The sequence below is a fragment of the Vulpes lagopus genome, chromosome 24, assembly GCF_018345385.1.
Source record: "Vulpes lagopus strain Blue_001 chromosome 24, ASM1834538v1, whole genome shotgun sequence".
NCBI lineage: Eukaryota > Metazoa > Chordata > Mammalia > Carnivora > Canidae > Vulpes > Vulpes lagopus.
In genome coordinates, this window is record NC_054847.1 from 10,158,595 (window position 1) to 10,181,061 (window position 22,467).

The 22,467-nt window shown below is 41.0% G+C and overlaps 1 protein-coding gene and 1 long non-coding RNA gene across 2 annotated transcripts in view; one reads left to right on the forward strand and one right to left on the reverse strand.

The window, feature by feature from the left end:
- The window catches only part of LOC121482060, a 21,478-nt gene extending 7,911 nt beyond the window's left edge, over positions 1–13,567 (forward strand). The window contains exons 3-4 of the long non-coding RNA XR_005985509.1: positions 10,544–10,666; positions 12,195–13,567. This is a non-coding gene — a long non-coding RNA (uncharacterized LOC121482060). The remainder of the gene's footprint in view (positions 1–10,543; positions 10,667–12,194) is intronic.
- Positions 10,593–22,467, reverse strand: part of CFAP221 (cilia and flagella associated protein 221) — a 101,173-nt gene continuing 89,298 nt past the window's right edge. The window contains exons 22-24 of the mRNA XM_041739858.1: positions 18,492–18,584; positions 15,469–15,564; positions 10,593–10,760 (exon numbers count right to left, since the gene is read on the reverse strand). Of these exons, the coding sequence (XP_041595792.1) occupies positions 10,652–10,760; positions 15,469–15,564; positions 18,492–18,584 (298 nt within the window). The 3' untranslated portion in view covers positions 10,593–10,651. The remainder of the gene's footprint in view (positions 10,761–15,468; positions 15,565–18,491; positions 18,585–22,467) is intronic.

Below are 22,467 nucleotides of genomic sequence, written 5' to 3' on the forward strand. Positions count from 1 at the left end.
TCATTGCCAAATCCCACATCATGAAGCCCTATCACAATACAGCAATTATGTTTTCTTCTAAGAGTTTTATAGTTTTAGGTCTTACATTTAGGTCTTTGATCCATTTTGAGTTAATTTTTTTATACAGTGTTAAGTAAGGGTTCAATTTTATTCTTTTGCATGTGGATATCCAGTTTGCCCAGCTGTATTTGTTGAAAAGACTGTCCTGTCCTCATTGAATGGTTTTGGCACCTTTGCCAAAAATCATTTGGCTTTATAGACAAAGATTTGCTTCTGGACTCTGTATTCTGTTCTATTCATCTGTCATGCTGGTACCATACTGTTTTGATTACTGTAGCTTCATAGTAAGCTTTGAAATCAGGATGTGTGAGTCCTTCAACTTTGTTTTTCTTTTGCAAGATTGTTTGGCTGTCTCAGATTCCTTGAGATTCCCTATGAATTTAAGGATGGGTTTTTCTATTTCTGTTAAAAAATATCATTGGGATTTTGTTAGGGATTGCACTGGATCTGTAGATTGCTTTTTTTTTTTTTTTTTTAAAGATTTTATTTATTCAGGAGAGACACACAGAGAGAGGCAGAGAGACTCAGAGAGAGAAGCAGGCTCCAAGCAAGGAGCCTGATCCAGGATGACGCCCTGGGCTGAAGCAGGCACTAAACTGCTGAGCCACCCAGGGATCCTTGTAGATTGCTTTGGGTAGTACTGACATTTTAACAATATGAAATCTTTCAATTCATGAACATGGGATGTGTTCCCATTTATTTATGTCTTCTTTAATTTCTTTCAGCAATGTTTTGTAGTTTTCATTATGTCTTTCATCTTTTTAGTTAATTTTAATATTTTGTTCTTCTTGTTGCTATTATAAATGGAATTATTTTCATAATTTACTTTTCAGATTGTTTATTGTTAGTGTACAGTGCCTGAATTTTGTGTGTTGGCTTTGTTTCCTGCTACTTTGCTAAGTTCAATTATTAACTCTGACAATTTTTGTGTGTGGGGAATTTTTAGGGTTTTCTATATATCATATCATCTGTGAGCAGAGCTAATTTTACTTCTTCATTTCCAATTGGATGTCTTTTCCTTTTTTTCCTTGCCTAACTGAATTGTTCTGGCTAGAACTTCTAGTACTATGTTAAGTAGAATCCAGGAAAGCAGGCATCTTTGTTTTGTTCTGGATCTTAGAGGAGAAGCTTTCAGTCTCTTGCCATCAAGTATGATGTTTGGTGTGGGTTTTCCTATGGCAGTTTTACTTCAATTCCTAGTTTGTTGAGTGTAGGAGTGCTGGCAACACTGACTCCATCTTTGTTTGGCTCTCCATCTTGGCACAGATGATGCCACTTTAGACAACCAGTAGAGGGCCAGTCAGGCACACAGGTGGCACCACTTTAGATAGCAACCTTAGGACCTCACCACCATACCCCTCGTTTTATAAAAGCTATGTGTTGCAGTCAGGGCCTGGCAGAGGATGGGTGGAGAATAACAGCTCAGGGCCACCTGGATTGGCTGTGGTGGCCAACCCTCTGGATTGCCCTTGTCAGTAAGTTATCCTAAATAAAGGTGTGTAAATGATATGGAGTGGCTTGCTTTGCATTTTGGTATTAAAGTGCCTTCTCAGTTTGGGGAATATGTTACTGACTCTCCTCCACCTTGTAACAGTTGAGTGTCTTTTTCATGCAAGAGTGTTGAATTTTGTCAAATTTTGCTTCAGTTGAGATGATCAATTGGGGTTTTTGTTGTATTTTTTTAGTATGGTGTATTAATGTTGGGCTATTTTCTTTTTTTAATATTTATTTATTTATTTATTTATTTATTTATTTATTCATGAGAAACAGAGAGAGTGAGAGAGAGAGAGAGAGGCAGAGACACAGGCAGAGGGAGAAGCAGGCTCCATGTAGGGAGCCCAACGTGGGACTCGATCCCAGGTCTCTAGGATCATGCCCTGGGCCAAAGGTGGCACTAAACCGCTAAGCCACCCAGGCTGCCCTGTTGGTCTATTTTCATATATTGAGCTGTCCTTGCATTGCAGGAATAAATCCTACTCAGTCATGGTGTATAATCCTTTTAATGTGCTGCTGAATTTAGTTTACTAGTATTCCATTGAGGGCTTTTGCATCAGTGTTCATAAGGGATATTTGCTGAATTTTCCTTGTAGTATGTTTGTCCGGCCTTGGTATTAGGGTAATGCTGACCCACAGAATGAGTTAGGAAGTGTTCCTCCTTCTTAAGTCTTTGGCAAAAGTTTGAGAAAGATTAGTATTATCTCTTCTTTAAATATCTGGTAAAATTCACCATCAGCTCTGGAGATATTTTTGTGGGGAGATTTTAAATCACTGATTTAATCTCCTTACTTGTTATTGGTCTACTTAGCTTCTCTCTTTCTTCATAAAAAAAGATGTCTGGGGGCCTTTTGGGCATGATAGGAATACTTAAAAGTGATTTGTGTTTTAATTATTATTTACTTGATTAAAACAGCAAGCTTAACTATCCCATGTCTCTTAAACCTAGAACCTCAATTTACAGTATTATCTTATTATTAATAAATCTAGTACTTTTTTTTAAATTAGGAATTTTTTCTACTTGTTCTTTCATTAACTTTCAATTAACCATGGGCTTTACAGATAAAATCTTCCTTAATTATACCATACCACTCCTGTACTTAATTGATCAAATTCCCTTAGACATTTCAAACCAAAAAAAAAAAAAAGACATTTCAAACCACACTTTCAAATTTAATTTAGCTGATTCTTTAAATATATTACCCCCAAATGTAGCCTATCAAATCTAATAAGCAAAATCTTCCTAAACCCTTAAGCAACTCTTGTAAATCTAATAAAATTGTCACATAAATGTAACAGATTCTCTTACATGTTTAAACATCTGTAATTGAACTACATATAAAACTGTGGAATGAAGCTTGTTATTACAGGTAACCTAACCAGCACCAAAATATCAATTCAGGTAGATTCTTTTATTCATCCTGATATTACAAATGTAGTCTCCCAACCCTGAGGCACAGAACCATCCTGTTAAGGAACTGCACACTGTAGTGTTCTGGGTTGAACTTTGAGTGGTATATTCTTGACCAGGTTGGGGTTCAGAATGACTTCCAGGACAATTCATCCTGAGTTTGCGTTTATTAGGTTAAGTCTCTGTGGAGATAATTGGACTTTCCAAACCTATGTGGTTTTTTTTTTTTTTTATTTTTTTTTATTTTTTTTTTAAATTTTTATTTTTATTTATTTATGATAGTCACAGAGAGAGAGAGAGGCAGAGACACAGGCAGAGGGAGAAGCAGGCTCCATGCACCGGGAGCCCGACGTGGGATTCGATCCCGGGTCTCCAGGATCGCGCCCTGGGCCAAAGGCAGGCGCCAAACCACTGCGCCACCCAGGGATCCCAACCTATGTGGTTTTAAAAAATATTTGAGAGAGAGAGAGAGAGAGAGAGAGAGAAAGGCAGAGGGATAGGGAGAGGAAGAGAAAGAGAGATTCTCAAGCAGACATCCTGCTGAGCTGGGATCCTGACATGGGGCCTGATCCCACAACCCTGAGCTCATGACCCGAGGTGAAACCAAGAGTCAATGTTCAACCAACCGAGCCACCCAGGGGCCCCTGTAGTGTTTTCTTAAAAATAGTAAATATTCCATAATTTTTCATTGCCTGAGTAGAATTGATGAGATTTTGCATCCTCTGCCAGGATTGCAATTGATCTTTTAGCTATTTGATTTGCAATGATGAAATTTTGATGTTGACCAAAACTTGAATATAGTATACATATAGTTTGGCTTTGTCAGCATTATACTATAAACATCATTAAAAAATTGTATGTGCCTTTTTTTCTCTTTTCCTTTTTATAGTGTACCTCATAGGGTTGTGCAGAGAACTATTGATTTCTTTCTAATGCCATAATTGTGACAATTTGCTCAAGAGGAGCCCTTTTAACCAGCTCCTTTATCCCTTAATTGCCCTGGATCATTTTGGAGGCATACTTTCTGGCAACAAAGTGATGCTCCAGACCCATTTGAATTATCCTTGCTCCAAGATATAGAATCAGAAACTTTCCAAGACTCCTTGGTGTCTACTGGGGAACTGTATTGGAGACTCAAATCTAGGTGCTTTGGGTACATGTTAGACTATTCTGTTGATATTGGGGGTGGGCTATAGCACAGAGACTACTTCAGGGGCAGACCCAGAAAAAATATCATAGAATTGTATTATTTTCAATTTAACTCCACCCTGAAGATGTCGATATTATTTTAATATAAAATATTTTCTTGGGGATTCCTGGGTGGCTCAGTGGTTTAGTGCCTGCCTTCAGCCCAGGGCGTGATCCTGGAGTCCCGGGATTGAGTCCCACGTCAGGTTCCTTGCAGGGAGCCTGCTTCTCCCCCTGCCTGTGTCCCTGCCTCTCTCTCTCTCTCTCTCTCTCTCTCTCTCTCTCTCTGTGTGTCTCTCATGAATAAATAAATAAAATCTTTTAAAAAATATTTTATTTTCAGAGGTACCAGCTTCACTTATTGCCACAATAGACAACATGCTTTTTCAAAACTTTAACATGGCAAGCTGTATATTGTAATTCTGACCCACAGAGACCAAATTAGATCCTGGAACCCTCTCCTAGGGTACACTGAACACCCCCGTTTTTCACTTTCAGGATCCTATTTGTCCACTGACTATCATTCTGTTTGAGTCAGAAGTTGGGATTTCTGGTGTTGACTATAATGTGGATAGTTTGAGTAGTATCAGCTCATCGAGGGATAAATGAAATGAATTTATTTTCCCAGTAATTGCTACCAACTGTATTTAAACCATCTGATTTCCTGCCTACTAGTGAGCACCCCTAATGATGCACAGTCCAAATCTATAATTTGTCAGTCAATATCAGTTACAAGTATCATTTTGGTTAAGACTCAGTTTCATTGTGTGTTTTATTTTTTTAAAAGGTTTTATTTATTTGTTTATTTAACACAGAGAGAGAGCATAAGCAGACAGAGTGGCAAGCAGAGGGAGAGGGAGAAGCAGGCTACCCACCAAGCAGAGAGCCAGATGCAGGGTGCTCAATCCCAGGACCCTGGGATCATGACCTGAGCCAAAGGCAGACACTCAACCGACTGAGCTGCACCTGAGGGCCAGGTGCCCCTCATTTTGTGTCTTAAAACTTCAATCCCATATTTGACACAAGGTTACCTCTACCATGTCAGCATGTCATCCCCAGTGTAGACTAGACTTCTGTCTCCAACACCTTGGAGTGGGGGTGTGTGGTCTGCTCTCTTTCCCATAGCTTTCTCTTTTCCTCAGGCTTTCTCTTTTGGTAGGAAGAATGGAAAGAGAAACAAAGATGTTTGCTTATATGTCTGTTCGATGGTGGTCCTCCTGCTTGTGGTCATAATGTGAACAGCTGATGTAGGTAGTAACCAAGTCACCTTTTGTTAGCCTCTCTGCTGGTCTAGCTTGATTTGTGGTGGAGGTAAACAGCACTGTGAGTCAAGATGAGATTTATCGGGCAGCCTTGGGTGGCTTGGCGGTTTAGCGCTGCCTTCAGCCCCAGGGCCTGATCCTGGAGTCCCAGGATTGAGTTCCACATTGGGCTCCCTGCATGGAGCCTGCTTCTCCCTCTGCCTGTGTCTCTGTGTATGTGTGTGTGTAAGCGCTTATACTGTTGGTTACTGGGGGAGTAAGCATCATCTGACAGCCTTCTGTATACATCTCAAGATCTTTGTTTTTGCACTGCTTCCTCTAAAGTCTTGTTATGGGACACCCGGGTGGCTCAGCAGTTGAGCATCTACCTTTGCCTCAGGTCATGGTCCTGGGGTCCTGTGATCAAGGGGGCTTCCTGTGAGAAGCCTGCTTCTCCCTCTGCCTATTACTCTGCCTCTCTCTCTCTCTGTGTCTCTCATGAATAAATAAATAAAATCTTAAAAAAAATAAAGTCTTCTCACAATGGCTTTAACACACTTCTTGCAAACGGAGCATCTGAAATGAAACATTTTTTTTGAAGCCACTGCTATTGAGGAACGTGACACCAGACCTCTCTGCCCATGCCTTAGCCAAGTCTTGAGGTCTGATTAGGCTCTTTGGTATTAGGCAACAGATTCTCTTCTTAAGAAAAAGGGGTTGTGGGGATCCCTGGGTGGCGCAGCGGTTTAGCGCCTGCCTTTGGCCCAGGGCGCGATCCTGGAGACCCGGAATCGAATCCCACGTCGGGCTCCCGGTGCATGGAGCCTGCTTCTCCCTCTGTTGTGTCTCTGCCTCTCTCTCTCTCTCTGTGACTATCATAAATAATAAAATTAAAAAAAAAATTTAAGAAAAAGAGGTTGTTATAGGGGGGCCCCCCATATTGAGACTGGCTGGGATTGGGGCAGCTCAGGGAAAAGCATGCTTGGGTTCTGTCCTGACTTGCCTCTTGTAGTCTCTGCTTTATTTCTTGTGTTTTCCAAACACTATAACCCACATCTTTACTGCTTCCTAAGTTCAGTTGCTCAGGATCCATCACTACTGTCCCATACAACTTCTCTGTTTTATAACCATCCAGCTTTTTTTTTTTTTTTAAGATTTTATTTATTTATTCATGAGACACACACACACACACACACACACACACACACACACACACACAGAGAGGCAGAGACACAGGCAGAGGGAGAAGCAGGATCCATGCAGGGAGCCCGATGTGGGACTCGATCCCGGGTTTCTAGGATCATGCCCTGGGCCAAAGGCAGGCACTAAACCACTGAGCCACCCAGGGATCCCCACCATCCAGCTTCTGTTGCTAAGTTGTTCAGTATCTTTTTAACTTCCTGGTTCAGATTCCTGAGAGAAGGGATCAGATTAGCTAAGCCTTTTTTTTTTTTTTTTTTAAAGTGGCTTCATGTCCAGCATGGAGCCCAATGCAGGGCTTGAACTCATGACCCTGAGATCAAGACCTGAGCTGAGATCAAGAGTTGGATACTTAATCTACTGAACCACCCAAGTACCCTAGCTTGGTTTATCTTTTAGAAGACAAACTATTGGTCCCTGGTCTCCTGTTGACCAACAGCCTTTGGGTAAGGTGTTTACTTGCTCTGACTGGATTTAGGGGAGAGGTGTCATGGGCTCTCCACCTTGGAAGCGGCTGCCTCCTAGTTAAAGGGACCTTCTGGATGTCCTCTAGAAGAGGTAGTTCTCCTTGCCTTCAAAATGAACCCCTCTCCGTGATGCCATTTACTAGGAGGAGGGGAAATGGCCTATAATTTGACCAGGAAGGGGAAGGCTGCAAAATCTGGACAGAGACCCAAGATGAAGTACTCCATCTTTGGAAGGGACATGAGAGACCAATGAGGCAATCAGTCCATTACCGACTTTCAAGGAGGCCCACATCCCAAACATTCACATTCTTTAAATATTAGCCTAAACTCATATTCCCAAACCCTGCTTGAAGAGAGAGACTTAGTGTTCTTTAGTGCAATGTTTCATCCTCCTCACCATCTGGAAGATTCTCTTCTATGTGCAGTTCTCAGCTTAGCCATTGGAGCATGAGAGATGATAGTAGAGGGTGGCAAGGGGAATTGAGGAAGGTGGGGTAGTAGGTAAGGACTCAGCTTCATTCCCTCAACAAGTAAATACTAAGATGCTAATAATAGCTAATATTTACTGTGGACTCATTGACAGTATCATCTCATTTAACCCCACAACCACCCCATAAAATTAATATTGTTAATATTGTTATTTCCACCTGTTTAATAAAGGACAAGGAGATTACACAGACTTGCTATTTGCAGAGACATACCCATATTTACCAGGGTAGGATTAGATGATGTTCTATATCCTTCTATCTCTTATGTTCTAGATTTTTTTTTAAGATTTTTTTTTTTTTTATTCATAGACAGAGAGAGAGAGGGGCAGAGACACAGACAGAGGGAGAAGCAGGCTCCACGCAGGGAGCCCGATGTGGGACTCAATCCCAGGTCTCCAGGATCACACCCCAGGCTACAGGCGGCGCCAAACCACTGCACCACCGGGGCTGCCCATGTTCTAGATTCTAAATTTATCTATTATATTCAACTCCTACTTTTTTTCTATAGCAAATACACTCTATAAACCTACATGTCTGTGAGAATGTAAATGGATATTAGACACTATTCATATTTCCTTCATATTATTCAACAAACACTTATTGAGAGCCTGTGTTGTACCAAACATCTTGTTGTATGCTGGGGACACATAAAAGTAGCTACTGTCCTTGTGGGGTAAACATACTGTCTGATTTCTTTAGATCCAAACTGATTGATTTTAGGGCCAGGAAATTTTCTCATTTTTGCTTTTTCCACATTACAAATTTTAAAGAACAAATAATTAAGTAAAATATAAATATCATTATGTGATGCTCAAAAACCCCAAATCTGAACATTTAAATAAAAAATAAAGAAATATTAAAACTGTAGGACATCTGGGTTGCTCAGTGGTTTAGTGTCTGCCTTTGGCTCAGGGCATGATTCCAGGGTCCTGGGATTGAGTCCGACATCAGGCTCCCTGCAGGGGGCTGCTTCTCCCAATGCCTCTGTCTCTGCCTCTGTCTCTCATGAATAAATAAATCTAAAAAAAAAAACAAACTGTAAAACCCCCATTGATTTTCATGTGGTATAGAAAACACTGGATTCAGAATCAGGCAGTCCCGGTTCTGTCCAAACCTGGCTCTTCTGTTAATTGGGCAAGTCCATGAACCTCTTTGGACCTCAAGTTTCCCCATATATGTCTCCATAACAGGCAGTCTGTGTGTCTCAGAACATTGTGAGGATCATTGAGAAAATACTTCAGAAACTGAAATCCCTAAAGAAGGAAGCAATTATAATTACTTGTAAAATGAAGCAATGGTAGTGACTTACCCTAAGGTTCTATGGTTTTCTATTTCTCTGGCTTCAGAGGGAAAAGCTGAGATAATCCGAGTAAACACAAGGGAGAAGGAGCTGGCAGGTCTTGAGAGACCACTGTTTAACCCTGAGCTCCTCATTCACGCAGCCAACCTTTGACTATATCCATAATCCCTGTAGAACCTGGCTAACTGATCTGATAGGAAGCCCCCAAACTTCATGATGTCGGTGATTCTACTGAAGAAACTTTTTCTCATGGGGTTGATCGTGGAAAACAATACATATAAGGTTTCCTTGCCTTTTCCCATCTAAAGGTGGTCTGAAAAAAGGAAGCGAAGCACAGAGAGGCTACTATCTTTGGAAGTTGGTTTGTTTCATGGTGGGAATCTCGGGCTACAGAGTATTTGGGAAGCAGATGAGGCCTTTCTTGTGGCATCCACCAGGTGGCACCAGGTCCCCAACACAGGCATGCAATCTTTCAGAAGGCCCACTGCCATCAGATAGAGCCTGGGAAGGCAGGGGGAGAAGCAGAAGAAACTGTCCCTTATTTATAGATGGGGAAACTGAGATGGATATAAATATATACACTGACAGGAGCCCAGGTTCAGAGCCACATAACTAGCCCTGAGCCCGGGGCACCTGGGTGGCTCAGTGGTTGACCATCTACCTCTGGCTCAGTTCTTGATCCGGGGGTTCTGGCATCAAGTCCCACGTTGGTTCCCCACAGGAAGCCTGCTTCTCCCTCTATGACTATGCCTCTCTCTGTGTGTGTCTCTCATGAATAAATAAAAAGTCAAAAAAGAAATGGGTTTTACAGACTGAAGCACACTTGTGTATCTATTATACTGACAATGACCAAATGGTCATTAACAACATGTAATTATCTAATGCAAGTAATTGCCTCAAACATACCGTAGCTGGAGTCCTGTCCCTAAAGGGTTTTGGTTTTATGATGGAAAAAAAATCCCAGAAAAAAAACGTCAGAATCAATGAGTTAAAGTCTGCTATCGGCTACTTAAATGTATGCACACACACACAAAAAAAAGGGATGAAGAGAATACATCCTAATGTCCTTGGATAATTATAGGTTATCATATAACCCTAGTGCCATCAGTCTTTCCAGCTTGTACAAATGGAATCCTGTTAACATATACAATCGAAATGCCTGGTTTTCACTGATGTGTTCACAGAGACTCCTGACCCCTTGGCAATGACCTTCTGCCTCAAGTGTTTCTGAGAGTTTCCAGAGGGATATTTTCCAGTTACTTCCAAATGGATCTGCAAGCTCGAGTCACCTGTAGTAGTGTCCCCCTCCATTTCCAGTCCATGCTCATGAGTGTGTGCTGTCACATACATGCCTGGGGAGCCAGTGTCCTCACCAGGGCTGTGATGCTCAGGGGCTGAGGGGCTGCTTCTATGCAGAAGGGAGAGAGCAGCCCCCCTCTGGCTCCTCCTACCTCTGCTCCCCCCCTCCTCGTATGTACCGTACCTACAAAAGGCTCTCAGGGATGCTGGTCAGCACTGGCTCTTGGCTCTTGGTCTCTCCACACAGTGGGTGGCTGGAAGCTTGTTCCAGAAGTCTCTGTGACAGCACTGAACCTTGGACCAAGAAGCTTCAAACACTGCTATCACACTAGGGACATTTTATTTTTAAAAAGAAAAATTATCACTTAAAAATATATACATTATCCACATTTCAGGTTGTTCCTCTAGAAAGTTTAATTCTGAAAATGGCTGGAATGTAAATGAACTCAGAGGACCACAGCGACTGGCGGAAAGCCAACAAGAGGCATGGACACTGGAGATTTTTATTCTAGAATCAGGTAGGAGTTGAGAGCTTTGCCCCGCAGAGTCTTCATCTCCTCCAGCACCTTTTCTCCTGCCTTCTCCATTGGCTGTGCTTGTTCTTTGGCCTCTCTGCATATCAAACACCCAACAAGGACACATTAGGATACTTGGTGACAGCGCCGGTCACCCATCCACGCCCAGATGCTGGTTTAGGATTGCAAGGGTTCAGTGAAAGGCTGGAGGACTTGTTTTATGTTTTTATATATGATTGGTATCATACATATATATATATTTACACAATATTTAGTGATAATTTAGTTTCCAGTGAAAACACTTGGCTGTTGTGATTCAAACCTGGCTTCTGATCTTAGCTATACGAATTCTTTTCTTAATTTTTTAAAAATTTAAATTCAATTTGTCAACATATCGTATAACACTCAGTGTTCATACCATCAAGTGCCCCCCTTAATGCCTGTCACTCAGTCACCCCATCCCCCCCACCCACGTCCCCTTCTACAACCCTTTGTTTCCCAGTTAGGAGTCTCTCAGGGTATATCTTCCTCTCTAATTTTTCCCCACTCAGTTTCCCTCCTTTCCCTTATAGTCTCTTACACTATTTCTTATATTCCACATATGACGATTGTCTTTCTCTGATTGACTTATTTCACTCAGCATAATACCCTCCAGTTCCATCCATTGCTACAAGAATTACTTAGCATGACCAAGTTCCCTAACTCGGGTTCTGTTTCCTGATGGACAGACAGTGGTCATTCCCTCTCTCCATGTTGTCAAAAAGGTGACATGAGAAACTACTCATAGACATCTTAGCATGGTGTCTTCTAAATGTTCAGTCAGTACTAGTTGCTTCTTCATGTCTGCAAATAAAGTAGACCTGTAATAACTGTGAGTCTGACGTGGCTCCAGAAGTGGGGGAATCAAGAGCAAGTGTTCTGTACCTGGACTGAGTGGTGCCTGGACCTTTGCTGGGTGTGGCAAGGGGGTTACTGGGTAGAACTTTCCAGATATCTGGGAAGGAACTGAGGGGTGCATTTGGCTGAAAGGACAGATGTCTGAAGATTGTGAGCTCAGCTATATCATCTGCCTCGATGGGAGAATATTATATAATCTCAAGTACTTCTGGAACATTTTCTAAACAGGGTGAAATGTAAAGTGCCGGCAAATGCCTGGCAGTTTTGAACAAGCAGAAATATCTGAAAATGAAGAATTAAAATGTCCCCTGATGCGTGTCATAAAAATATTAATTGGAAGCAATGGAAGCAACTTTAAACATATATGGGTCATGTCTCCCTTTAAAGATACTAATGGTTGAGTGATCCTGTGGAAATCGTTACTCTCGCAGTTTCTTGGATATTTTACATGATTCGCTTTAGTGGGTCTTGAGGTGGCTGAGATCACCACCAGGACAGAAAAGAATCTCTTGAGTTAATTACACAGGCATGGAGGGATGATTCTTTGCATCCACGAAAACAGAATTTTCCAAAGACCAAATAGCCTTCATGGGAAATGAAACATCACTGATATGTTCTTTTTGTTCTATCCAAGCTCTGGTTGTGTGTGTGTCTGACAGCAAGGATGCTGGTGGCTTTTGGCTGAGGCTGAAAAGGTGAGGAAAGGGAATGAATACGGACACAGAAGACAAAACTGAGCATCGGATAATGCTTGATATGAGCTGAAGAGAATTTCTGAATCAATGGAACTTTCCAAAACCATCCAGTGGCTATCAACCTGTTGGAATATTCTTCAGCCAAGAAAATGATAATTATGTTGATAATTTTGACCTGAAAAAATGTACATAAAATAATTTAAACTGAAAAGTGGATGAATTGAAAATGCCATGATATGTCTATTGAAAGTAGGTAGAACGTATCTGTGTTTTGAAAAAATTAGAAGCTAATTTGTTGTGCAGGAAATGCTTAGAGTTCACTGTTAGTTTATTTTTGTGGGAAATACATAAAAAATACCATTTGGGTGAATACATAAAGTAATAACTTCTTTCATTTAGTAATAATTTGAGGGACGCCTGGGTGGCTCAGTGGTTTAGCATCTGCCTTCAGCCCAGGGTGTGATCTTGGAGTCCCGGGATTGAGTCCCACGTCAGGCTCCCTGCATGGAGCCTGCTTCTCCCCCTGCCTGTGTCTCTGCCTCTCTCTCTGCCTCTCTTATGACTAAATAAATAAAGTCTTTAAAAAAATAATAAGTTTATTATCAAGTGGTGTTCAACATTTGCTCTGTAGTATAAAGGGTGAAAGCCATATTTAAGAGCACATGTGAACAGAGAGGGTATTGGATATTACTCCATTCACATGGCAAGCATTATTTTTGGGGGAGTAAGTTTTGAAATAGAAAAAAAAGGTTTTTATTTAAAAGTCTCAGTCTATTGTTTGAAATCTAAAACAAAATGCAATGCAAAGTGCATCTATCTGTTGAGGCCTATGGGGGTTTATGTGTTACGTAGTATAACATGATATTTTATTGGTAATTACCTGATCAAAGCAGACAGAGGCTTACTGAAATTCTATTTAATGTTTTTATTTCCTAAATTTTCTTTTCCTAGAAACCGCTAATCAGTTTTCTGAGAAGTGCTGGTTCCTGAAGGCCTCTAAAACCATCACAAACAAGCCAAAGGAAGCCCATACTACTTTAAGATATGTGGGGAGAATCCCTTTCAGAAAAGGAAGGGCCTCCACAAACCACTCCAAAGTTATAAGACAAACTGAGATATTTATAACATATCTAAGAAAGGGTAATTATCCTTAATGTATGAGAGACTCATAAATGAATAAGAAATAGATAAATGCTTCCTACAGAAAAGACAAAGTAAGTCCTTCATTAAAGAAGAAAAGTAATTGGTAAGCACAGGAAAATTTGTAATTTCTTTTTTTTAAAGATTGTATTTATTTATTCATGAGAAACAGAGAGGCAGAGAGGTAGAGACACAGGCAGAGGGAGAAGCAGGCTCCATGCAGGGAGCCCGATGTGGAACTCGATCTCGGGACCCCAGGATCATGCCCTGCGCTGAAGGCAGAGCTAAACCACTGAGCCACCTGGGCTCAAATTTATAATTTCATTTGTAAACACAGAAGTTAAAGTTAAAATAATGAGAAGGTCCTTTGTAAATCAATCCTATTGCTAAAGAAGAAAAAAATGATAGTTTTCCACATTATTTAGGGCATTTGAATGTGGACAGTCATGACCTCTGCTGGTAGGAGGTATGTTGATGTACACTGAATGGCAATTAAACCGTATACAATAAAATCTTAATATGCACATTGATCTAGCATTTATGTTTCTAGAAATTTATCTTGAGGAAATAACTCCTAATAAGTATGTGAAGAATTATGGCACTATTGGTAACAACAAAACACTGAAAAGAGTTTACATGTTCATCAGAAAAGGGTTGGTTAAATAAATTATGGTGAAATATAAGGATATATAGCTATATATACCTATATTTATAAATATGTTCATAGTATATTGCTAAATAAAAGTGCAGAAGATAAAACAATATGAATAAAATGATTAAACTTTGTCAAAACATGTAATAATATGTAATTAATATAATTGTATTAACATTAATATACATTATCATATTATATATATTAAATATATATATCAAGTAAATATTTGGAAGACTTAGCATCAGAATGTACAAGTTATTGCCTCTGGGTGGCATTATTGTTTTTATTTTTAAATTTTTAATTAAAAAAAATTTTTAAGGGGAGCCTGCCTGGCTCAGTCAGTTAAGTATCTGCCTTTGGCTCAGGTCATGACCTTGGGGTCCTGGGATCCAGCCCTGTGTCAGGCTCCCTGCTCAGCAAGGAGTCTGCTTCCCCCTCTCCTTTGCTGGCCACTTCCCCTGCTTGTGCTCTCTCATTCTCTCTCTCTCAAATAAATAAATAAATAAACAAAATCTTTGCAAAAATCTTTTAAAAAAGTCTAAGATTTTATCTTTTAATCTCTACACCCAATGTGGGGTTCAAACTTAGAACCTTGAGAACAAAAGTCACATGCTCTACAACTGAGCAGCCAAGCAACCTTTTTATTTTTTTATTTTATGTTATTTTATTTTTCCAAGCAACCTTTTTAAATATTTTTCTGTATTTCTGATTTTTTAGTAATAAAAAAGGTATTTTTTTTAAAAGAAAAAGAAGTTTTAAAAGCCTATCTGGAATTTCAAACTTATAAGCCATGGGAACTATAATGTGGTTATTTCCATTACAACCATATTCATTGAAACCAATTTTTTGAGGGATGATGATGATGTGTTTGCTTAGCTCTTTGGCCCTTGATGGAGAGGGGGAGGGGAAGCATATATGTTTGCTGAGCATCTATTTCACATCAAGCAACTGGCTGGACATCCTGGCACTAATATCTCATTTAAACCTCACACCGCCTGTGAGGGAGACTATTTTGTGTAGGGCATAAATGAAGACTCTGAAGCTCAGTTAGTGAGGGAAGCAACTTGGCTGGAGATCTCACAGGTCATAAATGGTGGGGCTGAGACTTGGCCGCAGGTCTCCTCTGGCTCCAGAGCCCAGGTTCCTTATACCAGCCCAGTTCCTTAACTTATTCAGTTATCAATAACAAACACACCTCTGAAATTAGATGATAAGCAAGTGGGAAAACTAGGTTCAGTTTTTAAATATTTACTTGCCAACCACATTTGAGAGAACGTAATAGTGCATAAAATAAGATACACACAAACCTCTCCTTTTTTAAAGCCTGAGATATTTAGATTTAGACAACATGACAATTCTCTACTTCATGTAGGACAAATTCTATCAAAAGGCTGCCTTTGCCTAAGGCATAGACTTACTTCTCCTTTTTGGTGTCCTTGTGGTCCAACATAGGGAATTCTGCTTCAATCATTTCTGGAGTCAACATAACTTCTATATTCTGTTCGCAGAGCTCACTGAAAAGGAAGAAGATGTTGAGCTGGAACAGGTTTTCCTTCCCAAAATAAAATAGAGTAATATTGTGATCATTTAAGAGTTCTGCAATTCTTGTGACTTCCTTTATTTTTAAGATTTTATTTATTCATTCATGAGAGACACAGGGAGAGGCAGAGGCTTAGGAAGAGGGAGAAGCAGGCTCCCCACAGGAACCCAATGCAGAACTCAATCCTGGACCCCAGGATCATGTCCCAAGTCAAAGGCAGACGCTCAACTGCTGAGCCACCCAGGAGTCCCAATTCTTATGGCTTCCAGTGTTAGTTCTCCCCACTTTTGTTGAGTCTATGTTAAGAGAAGCAATAAGGCTGATAAACTGCTTTCCACCAACAATGGCAGGAAGCATTATAAACAGAATAAAAAACAATTTTTATTTTATTAAGATTTTATTTATTTATTCATGAGAGACACACACACACACAGAGAAAGAGAGAGAGAGAGGCAGAGACACAGACAGAGGGAGAAGCAAACTCCTCGCAGGGAGCCCAACATGGGACTTGATCTCGGGACCAGGATTGCGCCCTGAGCCAAAGGATGCTCAACCGCTGAGCCACCCAGGCATCCCTAAAAAATGAAATAATATATTTCTAAATAACTTGGTAAGAGAAGAAATTAAAGAGATCGAGGTGACTTTTATCCTGTGGTCTGCTATCTGCTAGAGCAGGGGTCAGCAAATTTTTGTAAAGCACTTTGCAGGTCATACAGTCTCTTTTGCAACTCTGCTTTTGTAGCATGAAAGGAATAAAAAAAATTCATACATGAATGGGTATGGTTATGTTCCAATAAAACTTTATTTACAAAAACAAGTGGTGGCCAGAGTTGGCCATGGGCCATAATTTGCTGACTCCTGGCCTGTAGCTTTGTTGTCTGATGGTTAAAGCTTGTTTGCTGCAGGTTCCAGCTGGAGGAAAGGGGAGAGAGAGAGAGAAAGAGAGAGAGAGAGAGAGACTGAGACCATGGAGGAGATACAGGCACTCCTCCAAGGGTCCTGATATCTCAGAGAGTGGAATATCTCTCATCTCACATTCCTTGGATCAGGGCCTTGTCAAATGGATGACTTTCTTGCAAGGGAGGCTGGGAAATATCACTTCTAGTTTCAACAACTCTACTATTTTTTTTTTTTTTTTTATGAGAGAGAGAGAGAGGCAGAGACACAGGCAGAGGGAGAAGCAGGCTCCATGCACCGAGAGCCCAATGTGGGATTCAATCCCGGGTCTCCAGGATCAAGCCCTGGGCCAAAGGCAGGCGCCAAACCGCTACGCCACCCAGGGATCCCAACTCTACTATTTTAGAAGAGAATGGATATTTTGGTAGTGGCTCAGCTAAGAGAAATGCTTCCAATATCAACAAAGGTGTCAAAATTTGGAATTAAAAGCAGGAACACAGGGGTGCCTGGGTGGCCCAGTTGGTTGAGCGTCTGCCCTTGGCTCAGGTCATGATCCCAGGGTCTTGGGATCAAGCTCCTTGTCAGGCTCCCTACTCAGGGGGAGTCTGCTTCTCCCCCTCTCTCTGCTGCTCCCCCTGCTTGTGTTCTTTTTCTCTCTGTCAATCAATCAATCGATCAATTAATCAATAAAATCTTTAAAAATAAAAGCACAAGACCATTCAGCCATGATACACAGAAGTGGCATAGCAAGGTTCTGTTATGGAAAGTACCCTTGGAAGACACAAGAGCTGTTCCAGTCCCATACGATTGAAAACTAATGACTGCTAAGCAGCTGCATGATGGTGCTTGGCAAGCATTAATTTCCTGTGAATAGTTTCCTGTCTCTAAGGTGGGGATAACAGCAAGACCTCACCGTGGGGGATAAATGAGACTGCATGCAAAGCATTGTGCTGGACACACAGATATTGCTTGGTAAATGTTTGTTATAATTACCACCCTCGTCATCAGAGTCAGCATGATCTCCTGTAACTCTGACAACTTGCAAGAAATAGGTTCTATTATTCTCATTTCAAAGATGGGGAAACTGGGTCATGATAGGCCCCACATCAGTGCTGAGTGGAAGAGAGGTTAGCTAAGTTTTGGCTTCCTGGTCATCTCCCCATTGCCCCATTAGACTGGACTTGTTCCTCTGAACCTCACGCAGATGTGTACCATCCAGCGCCCTCACTGGTGTCCTCATATAGTGGTTTCACTAGAAGGCACTTGAACCTTCCTTCAAACACTCAGGGTAGGTATTGCCAAGTGTTGGTGTGCATGGGCAAGTCTTAGAACTGGATATATGCTTCAGATATTTAGGATTTCACTAATTATTTACATGTAAAAATGTTGGAATGGGCACAGCAACAGGAGATTCAAGGCTGTTGGATGCTCACCAGTAAAATGAAACATAAGCTGTTTGGCTTGAAGCCTATAGTTTTGCTTCTCTAAATCCCATCTTCTTTCAAGTACTAACCCAAGTCCATTGAGCACCAGCTCTGCCCTCCCCTCCCTTGAGCTCCTGGAGTACCTAAGGATCAGCAAATGTGAGGCGGCAGAGATAGACTATTCCCCACCAAGAATAGCATGCTATTCCGCAGCTAGGGGTAAGGGTCAGTGTTGGCTTCAGCTCATTTGTGTTGCAAACTCGGGCACTGTGTGCTCTTTGGAAATCCCTCACAGCAGCTAGTGCATTTTTGTGGAACGGACCACTTTAGAAACCAAACATGGGGGCACCTGGGCGGCTCAGTCAGTTAAGCATCTGCCTTTGGCTTGGGTCATGATCCCGAGGTCCTGGGATCGAGTTCTGCATCAGGCTCCCTGCTCAGCGGGGGTCTGCTTCTCCCTCTCCCTGCTCTTGTGCTCTCACTCGTTCATTCTCTCTCTCTTTCTCCCCCATCAAATAAATAAATAAAATCTTAAAAAGAAAAGGAAGGAAAGAAAAAGTAACCAAAGGTAAAAAAGTACCGTTCAGCTGTTTCCAATCTGTCTTCTTCTGGTAGGGCGTCAAGAAGGGCAGGAACATTTTTAGGAAGCATGGCTAAATTGAAGGAATCACAGCTGTAGAAGAATCACACAGGCAAGGATAAATGTTCACATCTGCAATCTTGGGATCTTCACACAATATGCTAAAGCACTTTGGCTTTACCTCTGGGGAGGACTTTACCATTCCACCCCTCGCTCCTGAAAAGCTGCTCATGTTTCCCTACAAAGGCAAGGGTCTGATAGGTACCAGGCAAATACTAGAGAATGTGGCCAAAGAAGCCATTTTTTTGAGTTTGGAAACAGAACTTTCAGGCTGGTAGTGTCTAAAATAATATTATTTCTGGAGGACACAGGATTATATTTGGATAGTTCACTTTTCTTAATATTTTCCCCCATCTTTACAGTCTTCCTTAGTTCTATTCAATTTCAAACCCTCCTCCCCACCCTCTGATGTATTATTTGGTATTATATATTTAGAGCTTTATATAAAAATTCCTGGGTATTGAGCACATTAAAAGCATTAAAATATAGAGAAAAATATTATTTTAGAAGTTTGCAGAAGACTGTTTCAAGATGGTAGAACAACCATTTGCTTTTTTTGTCTCAGCTACTTATAAACCTCTATTATTAAAAAAAATTTAAATTACTTATTTTTAAAATTGAAAAAAATTTTTTAGAGAAAGTGAGAGAGTGAGCAAGCGTGAGCCGAGAAGGGCAGAGGGAGAGTAAGAGAGAGCATCTTAAGCAGGTTCCATGCCAAGCGTGGAGCCTGATGCAGGGCTTGATCTCACACCTTTAGATCATGACTTTGAGATCATGACCTGAGCTGAAATCAAGAGTTGGATGCTTAACTGACTGAGACACCCAGTTGTCTCTACTTAAAAACCTTCTTAAGGAATAAAAATGGAACACACAACAAAGAGAACAGGAGAAGAAATACACATAGATAATAATTTTCAACAGTATGCTGGAATAAATTTCTGGCAGCTGGGAAGAGTGTTGTCTTGTGAAAAAGAGTACACAATGACAGAGCGTAGAACACACAGGAAGGAAACCAACCTCCTCATGGACTGTAGAAAGATTGCAAGCTGAGGGTAAGGTAGGAGGCAGACGTGGAAAAACAGGAGGATTGACTGAAGTCTCTTTGGCATGTGCACATATGTCTCTGGGATAAGTTTTTTCTCTGTTTTTTCTTGTGCAAAAATGCACGGGCTTGTCAAGTACAGAGTATGAATAAAACAACGATGAGTAGTTTTGTAGCTGTACAAAAGAGTGAGAAAGAGAGCTATAAATTAATATCCAGTGATTTTCAGGAGATGTAGTAAGTAAAAAACGCAAAGTGCAGAAGAGCATATCTAGTGTGGCACTTTTTGTATAAGAAAGAAGGGGAGGGGCGCCTCGCTGGCTCAGTTGGAGGAGCGTGTTACTCTTGATCTCAGGGTAGTGAGTTCGAGTTCTACGTTGGGTATAGAGATGACTTAAATAAATAAATACTTTTAAAAAAAGGAAGAAGGGAAGTAAGGAAAATAAATATATTCTGCTCATCATTATAAAAACTGGAAGAATAAGTTAGGAGACTCAGTCAGCTACCGACAAGGATGGGAGGGAGGTGGGCAGCACTGACACCTCTTTGAGTATGCCTTTTTGTGTAGTTCTGATTTGGAGGGCATGTTATTGTTCTACGTATTCAAAAAAAAAAAAGGTTAAAAAGATAACAGAGGGGCTGGAAAAACTCCAGAATGAAAGTAAACTGAAGCAAATACTATTTCACGTGGATTCCATCATTATGGTGAAGGGGAAGAAAGAAAGAAAAAGGAAGAGAGAAGGAAAAAGAAAAAAGAAAGAAGGGAAGGAAGGAATGGAGGGAGGAAGGAAAGAAAGAAAAAGAAAGAACTAATTCAAGAAACTTACGGTATTTGACTAGTCATAGATTTTTGTTGTTGTTGTTGTTGTTATCTAGTCATAGTTTTGGTGGGATGTGGGTACAGGGGAACTGCAGATAAGCCTGAACTCTGTTTATCATGTTTATTAAAGTGGTTATAGGTGAAGCAATTGTGAAACTATTTTGGACGTTCTATGAAACTGATTAATGAGTAAATGTGTTAGGAGCCAGTGGAAGAAGGGACATAACAAATACAGAATGGCGGGAAGCAGGCCATAGCTTCATGGATATGGACTGGAACTGTAAGCATTGGTGTGAAATTCATAATTTGTAAACTGCGTGTGTATGTGTGCTTGTGTGCACACTATAGGTACGCGCGCGTGTGTGTGTGTGTGTGTGTGTGTGTGTGTGTGTGTCTGGCTTGTCTGCTGAGGAGGCCAAGAAACAAACCTTCCCAGTAGCACTGTGTACACCTAGCAGCCAGGTTTTGGTTTTAATACTGTCCCTCACTAAGGGGAGCTGGGTGCCACCACCCTGACTTCATGACAAAGCATGCACGTCCTACCAGACAAGGCCACTGCCAGTTTAGAGCAGGTGGTCAGAGGGGAATCCGGCCGAGCAGTTACTGGGAAGTGGAGAGTCCGGACCACTCCCCGGGGCAGCAGGCTGGTCTGGGAAGCCAGCCTGGCCACCACCAAGCTCTTTTCATGAGACCAAACTTATCCAAGTTTTACATTCTGAGACCACGTTCCTCTTTCTTTTGCGTGTGTGTTAATACATTCTTCTGAAATTGAAATGGGGAAGACAGTAGATGGAGGTTGGGTACTTTGTTTTGCTTTCCTTTGTTTTAATGATTTTCTTGGCAAAGCAAAACTCTGATAGCCCTAAAATGGTTCTCAAAATTCTTCTGGACAGGACTCTATGGTAATTAATTGAATTAAAAAAAAAGAAAATTAAAAAAATTCTTTTGGACATTTCACTCATCCATAAAATCCAGAAGTCAGGGTGCTACTGGATTAGATAATTTCTTCTGTTGGCTGCTGACTCTCAAGATTTTTATGGAAGTCCTGGAGAGACTTAGCAAGTTCTCACGGAATTTATTAAAGAGCAAAAAAGCAAAGTGGGCTGTTTTGCTTATTATGAATACAAAAAGGACTTGGAATAAATAAGCAGTAAATAACTACACCACGTGGTTTGACAACAACATGGATAATTCTCAGGGGCAAAAGAAATATCTCATAACTAATAGGTAATTTATTCAAGCAAAATGACTGTGAGGTTAAAGTATCACTAATGGATTTATAGGAATAAACAAGAATACCATTATTATTTCATAACTGTTTTTTAAAAACAAAGACATGTTCTAGAATCTTACATCATGGAAATCTATGATAAGGAAATGTAGCCTCCTCTCTTGAATTTATCATCTGTTATGCAATTATGGTTTATTTTGAAACGAATTGGCCCAACCGAGCACTCAGGCACAGAAGCTGAAAGTAACAACTCATAGTTGGAGAGTTTTCTTTAATTCATGTAGAATTCATGTTTAATTCATGGTTAATTCCAGCCCAGGTAAGTGCATGCTCCCTGCTTTTTGAAAGAACAGCCTCAGGAGTTTTTTCCAAGGACATTGCTTTGGGAAAAAAAATAGGATTTTTTCCCCCCTTAATTCTTGAGACTTGTGTGTGCCGACGGCTGGTGGCCACTTTTCACCATTTATCCATTGTTCATTTTGCTTATTCAGTTTCCTGACTGCACCCCATAGACAGCTCTGCCTCCTTTACTGAGTATGTGGAAGCCAGTAAAGTCCTCACCCCACAGCGAAGGCAGGCAGGGTGGCAGACTGTCGCCATCTGGTGGCAGCAGAGGCACCGCAAGGTTTAGTGGCTGGGGGCAAGGGGGGGGGCAAGGGGGCACGCAGTTATTAAGGATGGTGCTGGATGCTCCATATCATCATTTCACTCTGATCCCCACAAGGGCCTGGTGAAGACACCATCACCGTCTCTGCCTCACCGATCAGGGAGGGATTGTCCACAGGGCTTCGGTAATAAGTAACTTGCCCAAGGACCCAGAGCA